This window comes from Ischnura elegans, chromosome 9 (genome assembly GCF_921293095.1).
Source record: "Ischnura elegans chromosome 9, ioIscEleg1.1, whole genome shotgun sequence".
In the NCBI taxonomy this organism is placed as follows: Eukaryota; Metazoa; Arthropoda; class Insecta; order Odonata; family Coenagrionidae; genus Ischnura; species Ischnura elegans.
In genome coordinates this window covers 200,959-210,698 of record NC_060254.1, presented here as the reverse complement: position 1 = coordinate 210,698, position 9,740 = coordinate 200,959, and the positions used below count along the sequence as shown (strand labels likewise).

The 9,740-nt window shown below is 42.5% G+C and overlaps 1 protein-coding gene across 1 annotated transcript; it reads right to left on the bottom strand.

Moving 5' to 3' along the window:
- Positions 1-809: 809 nt before the first annotated feature.
- Positions 810-8,382, bottom strand: LOC124165838 (vegetative cell wall protein gp1-like). Its single transcript, XM_046543367.1, has 3 exons — positions 8,374-8,382; positions 6,142-8,172; positions 810-866 (listed from the first exon to the last, which is right to left on the bottom strand). Exons 1-3 carry the CDS (start codon positions 8,380-8,382, stop codon positions 810-812), a joined length of 2,097 nt encoding a protein of 698 aa, XP_046399323.1.
- Positions 8,383-9,740: the final 1,358 nt, after the last annotated feature.

The following is a 9,740-nucleotide window of genomic DNA, read 5'->3' as shown; positions in this document are numbered from 1 at the left end:
GACACATATCAAAAGCGCGATGCACGAACCATCTTCAAATTTAATAGCTTTTCAGCAATATAACACATCTTCCAAGTGATGAGCTTCGCTGGTTCACCATTGAAATGAATGTAACAGCAACGCGATACTGGGCGCGCGACAGGCTCGCAGCGCCACTCTGTAATGAACTAAAAAAATTGAATAACATGGGAGGATTTTGGGACCAGCCAACCAGCAGCGTAACAGCCGAGTTGGAGGGGGCTGATTGGGCCCTTAAGACCATGAATCATGGTGCCAAGTAAGACTAGGTTATTTTAAGTGAGTCAATTATGCTTTTTGTCAAACTGAGGTGTGGGTCAAACATGGGCTGTATACCATTGTAGGGTTATGGAATAGAAACTGTCATTTGGATGAAAAGGTAGTAACTTCCTCCTCGTGCCACAGTGACTTGTATACTGCAATGGAGATTGTGCAATTCCTTGGAGGAAAGGTATTTACCTTGCATGTACTCTCTCCATAGGCTCAAGACAAGCGGACCCCAGTTTCACACCTAGCCCTAGTTCTTGGGCCCTCAGGGTTTTGAATTATTGCGTCGAGTAAGGCTAGGATTTTAAAGAGCGTTATCTAGAATTTTATGCTGAAACAAGGTTTGGCATTCACAGCATACCATTGCAGTGCTCGGGTTAGAAACTGTGTCACTTGAATGTGAAAGGGTTAATTTCCTCCTTTCCCACAGTGACTTTCCATATGTTGCACTGCAGAGTGTGCTATGTCTTGGGCGAAGGATCATTTATTTACCTTGCATGAACTAACCCACTCTCTCCCTAGGCTCAAGACATTCCGGTGGCCGAAGGAATGTAGGCATTGCAAGAGATACCATCAGACAACTGAAAGGAGAAGAAACATGTCAAGACAAAGAAGAAGGAAGGTGTCAACCTATTAAAATTTAATTTCATTATCAGGATGATGTAGAAACGTTTGATAGATTCACTAAGGTAAATTTCTTCACAAATATTGTCCTGAGCACCTTATCTTTCTTCTGCGAAAACCAACTCTGCTTAAGTATGAATAACAGTCCAAAATTTGTATTACATTGAAATAAACTTTTAAGGACAACCAATCAATATTACTTTCAATTAAATTTTGCATATTAATTTCATTTATACAATAATTTCTTCTACATTCAATTCAATTTTTTAAAACGATATCCACATGAGTTTATTTTTTTAATTCATGATGCATATTCTGCCATTAAGGATTTCTTGCTTTTTTAGCCTAATTTATACTAATGCAAAATGAAGTCAACATCTTTCAGTTCTTCCAAACAAGTTTAGATACATTCATTTAATCTCACCTCTTTGCATAATCCTGATGCATCATGAACATTGTATGTAATCAGTCACCTTTCATTTTTTTATTATTGCTCATCTAAGCACTGCATTAAAAATCAGTTTCTTTAATTTTTATTCATGTTTTTTTTCTTTCTCAATTGATAAACTAAATATTTTTTCAAAACATTTTGCAAAAGTTCTTTTTCAAAAAATCAAATCATAATTTTTTGTGAATATGTTAAGTAGAGAATGACAGAATGTAAATTATTTTAACTATTGATAGATTATAAAGTGAATTATATTTTTTTAATGCCACTTCTGAAGAATTACCTCGTTGGCTAAGTAAAGAATTCTTGTTGAATCCCAATTGTATGAGTCTCCTCCATTTTATCAATTCATTAGGAAAATACTCTGCCCATTTAGATATTTGCTCTCTGGCATCCATAGCGTATCACAGGAAGTAACTTAAAAATTTGCTTTTATAAATTTGATAAATTTTATACAGGCCCTAACTTATAGCACTAAACACATATTAGAACTACTTTCAGGTTTAGGATTTCAAGTTTTTTCTATAAACTTTTTAACCAATTTGAATACATTCCCTTGTATTCTGTATAAAATTTCATTGAAATTTTCATGCATCCCCATCGAAATGAAACATCTTTTCAACTTTTCATGCAGAGATAAGACGTGGGCTTCTCTCTGCATACCACTAATGTTGAGTTTTCCCATGGCTGTATGTGCAGTGATTCCTCGTACCCTATTAAATTTCAGTGCACTCGCATACAGTTTTTATAAATCCGCGATGGAAATTCAATTTCTGTACCATTTATCTCCCCTCAGCTGCAAGCCATCTTGGAGGGTGTGGGCAGAAAGCTGGTGGAAAAATCGTGTTGACCCAGATTCTGACGGTGAACTGACCATGCCAAACGGTAAGAAAATCACTTTGTCACATTTCTTCTGTTGGTTCATATTTTTATTTTTGTTAAATTCTATGGGAAGTTTGTTTTGGTATATTGTGATTGTGCTGCTGCAATAGGTATGAGAAGGAGAGGTGTTCTTGCCAATAGTGGATTATTATTTGGTGACCTTAGGGTAATCACTATTTTTTTTAGAGTAGATGAAAACATTTTTGAAATTATAGTTTTAAAAATGCACACAGGGACGGATCCAGGATTTTTTTCTGAGACAGGTAGGGTATGACAGGTCTAATCATATTTGAGATTAAAAACAAAAAATACAACAATTACTGTAGAAAACATCCTCTTTTTTGATATCAAAGTTATCATTATTAAATAATATGGTTGATACTCCATAGTATTCAAAATAAACAAACTTAATGATAACCATATTAAAAATTTTGTCTATATATTTTGAGCATCTGGGGCGCATGTGCTCCCGTGCCCCCCCCCCCTAAATCCACCTGTGAATGCACTCTATTTGTATTATACTTCCAGAGAATCATTTATGGTTACCATTTGTTTTAGTATTTTTATATTCATTCAAGGTTGATATCCACTATTCAGTTTAGGTACCATAAATTTCGTAGTCTTAGTGTCTGTTGAAGCATTTTGTTCTAATAATGAACATTGGCCAAAAAGTTCAAATTTCCACTTCGTTATAAAAATATCTCTCAGTTTTTTTGTTTTTTTTTTTAATTAGGATTTTTATGGGTCAGATTTTTCCGTTGGGTTTTAGGATTTGCTCAAATATTGCTTAGAATACAAGTCAAGTTTGCCACATTCTTAAGTTGGTTCTGGAATTTTTCAATATGTTTTCCAATACTTCTTCAATTATTTTTCTTAAACTGGCGTGTTACGTGATTTTACAGCCATTCTTCCCTCATAATTGAATGGAAATTATAGCCACGTCACAAGAGTACTTTTTCAGCATTGCAAAAATAAAAGGAATAGAACTGGATCAGCTGGAGAATCATTCGGCTGTTATTTTATCTTTTATCATGCTGCTCTTCTAATTGTTTCATCATAATTATCGTCACAAGTCATCATTCCGAAGATTGGTTTGAAGCAACTATGCACTCCACTTTCCCTTCTGCTAATTTTTCATAACTAAGCCTAACTTCTCGAATGTATTCTTATTAGCTTGTCCATTGCCACTCAGTAAGGTATGTCCCTTAACCTCTTCTTGTCCACCTGTCCTTCGACAATGGTCGTCATCATGACACCATCCCTAAAGATGTGGCCAGTTATGATATCCTTTATTCTTCTAAAGTTTTTAATAAGGCTTCTTTTATTCCCAACATCTCCACACTATACTCTGCAAGACCCCATTCCTTAATTGGACATCCCACTTTCTTTTTATTATTCTATCACGTTTGGATTGTTCCCTCTCTTGTCTCCTCTACTCTTGTCAACACATATGCCTTGTTCCCATGAAGAAACATACTCCATAGATAGTATTTGATGATTTAGGCTTTTGGTCCTAAAATCTTCAAATTTCTTTTATCCATTCTTTTTTGGGATAAGAATGTTGCAGTTCATCTCGAAATGTGTAGGAATATCCCTGCAGACCACATTTTTTGTAGATCTGGATTCAAGTTTTCCCTCCTGTATTTTAATAACTATCTATGCAAATATATCACTTCAGCTCCCGATGCCTTATTTTTTTGTAGGACTTATACTACCATGTCTTATGGTACTATATTTGAATAAAATGTGATTTTCAATGCCAAAAGGCACAGGTAATATTTGAATTATTACCTCTGATCTAAATTATCACTTTCAATTTTAATGTTGACAAGGGGTTCTTGTAGATAAAGCATAATCGCAATGAGCTCAGCTTTCTCATAAACACTTTTCTCTTCTCATTTTACTTCTCACAGAGGTGAAATCAGAATTGAGCCATTCTCTTTATAGCTTAAACTGTCTATATTTAAAACGTTTAACTTTTTTTATAAGACTCAATATTTGTGATTTCTTTGCTATGGAATTTAAACAGTAAAACAGAAGTAGTAATTGTGATCATATAAGAGCTGAAACACAATAGAATCAACATATCAATGGAAATGCCAGCAGACTACGCTCCATACCCCTGCAAGGTATGCAAACTCATGTTTCAAGTCCATCTCAGGTACACCTGCTCCTTTGCAAAAACATGCGACTTCATTCCCACAACCATGAAAATACCAAAAAAGAAGAATTAGTTCCTAATATTGATCATATAGCAGCTGAAACATGGTAGAATCAACTTACCAATGGAATTATTTACCAACCAACTGTATACGTATGCACTAATATCCCTGTAAAGTAGGCAAACACTTATTTCTGTACCAGCTAAGGTGTAGTTGCTCCCACACTATCAAGTGGATGATGTAAACATAGCTACCAATGAACCAACCTCGCAGCTATATTTTTCTCTCCTCCATGAAATTTACCTTTTGTTCTCTAATCTACAGAGGGGACATGGTCTCCTTGGTGAAGTTTCTTCCCGAATTCTTGCCTATATAGTGTTTATTTGTCTCTAGAGTTTAATGATTGGGTTATTACAACCGTCAGGCGGTCTGTAGGAGGATCAAATGTTTTTTATTTTTGGTTTCGTAGTATTGGAATGAGCACACGCCGATTCAATAATAGCTTTTCAGAATACTACATCCTACAATATTATTCTCCACCTCCACAATTACTCCTTATTCATATAAATTAGTTATAGCCGTTAACTATACCCTCACCTTATGCAGGGATTGTTAGATCCAAAACAAATTAATTAAGCATTGTACAGATTAGAGGGTGAAGGCCAGCAATATTAAATAATTTATTGAAAATTCTCAAACAAAATTTTAATTAATAAATGAATCTCAATTCCAAATAATTTTTAAATGCCTAATTATTTACAATCAGATCTAATTAAATTTGCTCATCAGTTATGGCTTGCTTCCTCTTGCCCCTAGCACTTGCCTGCTCTGCCACTGGCTTCCCAACATCTCTCTTGAGTGGCTAGCTAAGTTATGCCTCCCCTGTTTTACTTATGAAATGAATAATTAGAATTTTAGTTCATTACTTTCAAATGCAATTGCAAATTTCACATCATGTTCTTTTGAGGCTGATACAAGTCAATACATTCAGTGGAAATAAGATAATTGAGTGTGACCATTAAGAGGTTTTTATAATTTATGTTGAAGAAAATGACATGACAGAATCTAAATACTGAATAATACAACTTTTTTTAGTGATTACAAAACAAAATCAAACAATTTACTCTGATTTAATGCTATCAAACTCCATCCTAAAATGACTTAAGTATAGTATAATAGTAGCCAGCGGTATAACCAGAGGGGGGTCCAGACATCCCCAAAAAATAAAAACAATTATTTTCCCTCATAAAAGAAAACAAAATATTTAAATATCATGTACTTACAAATAAATACATAACAAATTAAGTTTTTTGGATTTTGAAAAGTGTTAAAATTAGTTTGAAACCATTACTTAGTACCCTGTTTTTTCCCCGATGGTTTTGGACCCCAAGGAAAGGAATTCCTGGCTACGGCACTTATGCAAACCATAGTAAAATTGACTTCTTACTGTAAAATCTGAAACCCTAGGCACAATGATAATTGTATCATTTTTTTTAAAATAAATGTTGGGTCTTAATTATAAAGCCAATGAATTACATGCCAAATAATTATTTATCTTGTATTGAATCTCTGAAACAATTTATTCTTGGCTCTGATGCCTTTGTGTTACATACACATAAAGCATTTTCTAAGAGCATTTGTGATTGCAAAGTACATTACTCCATAGAGGTACTCTTCTTTTTTCATTGAATTATTTTGGCTCTAATTTAAGCTCTCTCTTATCCAGTTTTATAACCATACCAGCGACCAGCGGAGTGTAGGACGGGATGGGGGACGGGACGGGGGACGGGGCGGGTGACGGGATCGGGGACGGGATGGGGGACGGGAGGGGGTACCGGACGGGATGGTGGAATGGAGGGGGGACGGGACTGGGGACGGGACGGTATGGGGGAAGTGAGAGGGGACGGGACTGGGGACGGAACGGGATGGGGGAAGGGAGGATGGACGGGACGGGGAACGGGATCGGGGACGGGATGGGGGAAGGGAGGGGGGACGGGACTGGGGACGGAACGGGATGGGGGAAGGGAGGATGGACGGGACGGGGAACGGGATCGGGGACGGGATGGGGGACGGGAGGGGGACGAGACGGGGGACGGGACGGGATGGGGGAAGGGAGGGGGGACGGGACTGGGGACGAAACGGGATGGGGAAGGGAGGGGGGACGGGACGGGATGGGGGAAGGGACGGGGGACGGCTTGGGGGACGGGATGTGGGAAGGGAAAGGGGACGGGACGGGAAACGGGAGGGGGTAAGGGACGGCGGACGAGACGGGATGGGGGACGGGACGGGAAACGGGAGGGGGTACGGGACGGCGGATGAGACGGGATGGGGACGGGACGGGACAGGGGACGGGACGGGGGACGGCTTGGGGTACGGGATGTGGGAAGGGAAAGGGGACGGGACGGGAAACGGGAGGGGGTAAGGGACGGCGGACGAGACGGGATGGGGGACGGGACGGGGGACGGGACGGGGGACGGGACGGGAAACGCGAGGGGGGACGGGACGGAATGGGGGTAGGGAGGAGGGACGGGACGGGGTACGTGACGGGGGACGGGAGGGGGTACGGAACGGGATGGGGAAGGGACGGGGGGCGGGACGGAAAACGGGAGGGGGTACGGGACGGCGGACGGGACGGGACGGGGGACGGTATCGGGGACGGGATGGGGGACGGGAGGCGGTCGTGACGGGATGGGAAATGACAGGTGGGACGGGACGGGGGACGTGAGGGGGAAGGGACGGGATGGGGAAGGGAGGGAGGACGAGACGGGGGACGGGAGGGGGACGGGAGGGAGACGGGACGGGGGAAGGGATCGGGGACGGGACGGGGGACGGTATCGGGGGACGGTATCGGGGGACGGGATCGGGGACGGGATCGGGGACGGGATCGGGGACGGGACGGAACGGGACGGGAAACGGGACGGGAAACGGGAGGGGGTACGGGACGGGACGGGTTGGGGGAAGGGAGGGGGGACGGGACGCGTTTGGGGAAGGGAGGGGGGACGGGACGGGGGACGGGATCGGGGACGGGACGGAACGGGACGGGAAACGGGACGGGAAACGGGAGGGGGTACGGGACGGGACGGGTTGGGGGAAGGGAGGGGGGACGGGACGCGTTGGGGGAAGGGAGGGGGGACGGGACGGGGGACGGGACGGGGGACGTGACGGGGGACGGGAAGGGGAACGGGGAGGGGGACGGGAGGGGGACGGAATGGGGGACGGAATCGGGGACGGGATGGGGGACGGGAGGCGGTCAGGACGTGATGGGGGAAGGGAGAGGTGACGGGACGGGGGACGGGAGGGGGACGGGTCGAGGGACGGGACGGGGGACGGGATCGGGGACGGGATCAGGGGCGGGACGGGGGACGGGGGACGGGACGGGAAACGGGAGGGGGGACGGGATGGGGGACGGGATGGGGGAAGGGAGGTCGGACGGGACGGGGGACGGGATCGGGGACGGGATGGTGGACGGGAGGCGGTTAGGACGTGATGGGGGAAGGGAGGGGGGACGGGACGGAGGACGGGACGGGGGACGGGACGGGGGACGGGATCGGGGGCGGGACGGTGGACGGGACGGGAAACGGGAGGGGGGACGGGAGGTCGGACGGGACGGGGGACGGGATCGGGGACGGGATGGGGAACGGGAGGCGGGACGGGACGGGGAATGGGACGGGGGATGGGACGGGGGATGGGACGGGGGATGGGACGGGGGATGGGACGGGGGATGGGATTCCCTCTCCATCCTTGATCAGCTATTCTAACCCTATCTTTCCCCTTTCGGATGCGAATCCCCTCCCCTCTCCCATCCCTTTTTCATCCCCTTTCCCTTTCGCCAGCCACCTTTTCGCCATTAACGTTATAAAATATTACCTATTACTACTAACATTCACGAATGTATTGAAATCGCATTCACACTAACAATAAATGCAAAACTCACTTACAAGGGAATTCCGTCTTCTATTTGATTGAACTTACTGGCGACATGGCAACTTCTTAATCGATTTTCTGGCATGTTTTAAAATAATGCTACCATTATTAAAATGTTATACGTATGTGGAATTCTGAATGAAAATGTTTGCAGTACGCCCTAATCAGTAAACATCTGTATTAATAATGAATACCGTCTAATGGGGTGAATTTTTAACAAGTTTTGCATGTTTACACGTACTTAACGTTGTAAATTATTTTTGGGCTAGAAAGTGTAGTAAAAAATGTCACAATTTCCACCAATCAAAAACTATATCTACTTAGCTTACAAGCATTTAATGCTTTGGCAAAGCTACATCTACGATGGCCCAACCTTTTATCGTCTTGGATGTAAGCCACAAAGTGTTTCAATGAATATTAAATCTTAAAGCAGAAAAAATACACGCATATGAAAATTTACGGTACCTACACCCTGCCGGACTTCATTTTATTCCTTAAAAACCATGTTTTAGAAATAAAGCTTTTTAAAGATATTTTTTGAGAAAAAAGAAGCAAGTAATTTTTCCACCTCTAACTACACGTGCTAAGAAGGCTACCGCAACATGGCGCGGAATGTCTGACAAATGAAATGCGCAGTGAATGTCTTTAGTGAGACGAAGGGTCGCGACGCAAGATGTGAAATGCAAAAAAGGACAAAGTAACCCCCCAATCACACAGTCACCCCATTCTACGGTAGAACTAGTAATTTATAGAGGAGAAATGTATTCCTATTCTCAAAAATAAGAGAGCAGAGAAGTATTAAGATTTTAGGACCGTAAGCATGAAGGCAAATGTCAAGAAAAAACTGGTTCAATGTGGCTTTTATATCGAGAGGGCCATCAATTAAACCCAAGAATGCTTTCTAAGGCAATATCCAGCGAGAAAGGATTAATACCTATACCTTTGGATTTTCCCACAGCAGTAGTCATAGCCGAGACAGCGAGGGATTTAAAGACGAACGATATAAACGTAATGGAAATGGCCAAATGTTAGTCACAATCAATAAAAAATAAGATATTCAGCAAAAGGAGGATACTAGGACAAACATTCACCTGGGGAATAATGGAATAATAATAATAATAATAATAATAATACGTCTTTATTGGGCGAGATTGGGACTAGAAAGTCCCATCTTCCATCTAACCCCTCGTCAAACATTAAATATATGCAGTTAAATACATTGTCTAGTTGCTCATGAAATTAAATGCAGAGAAATTACATAAAAATAAGTAGAAGTTCCATTTTCAATCAACAATTAGCATTATAATTTAACAAAGTTACTATTGACCAAGTGTAAAAAGATGTTAGTGAACGTGGGAAAAACCTAAGGATATTGACTGTCGTCCTTATTGGAAAAAACCCACTGCAGGAAAACG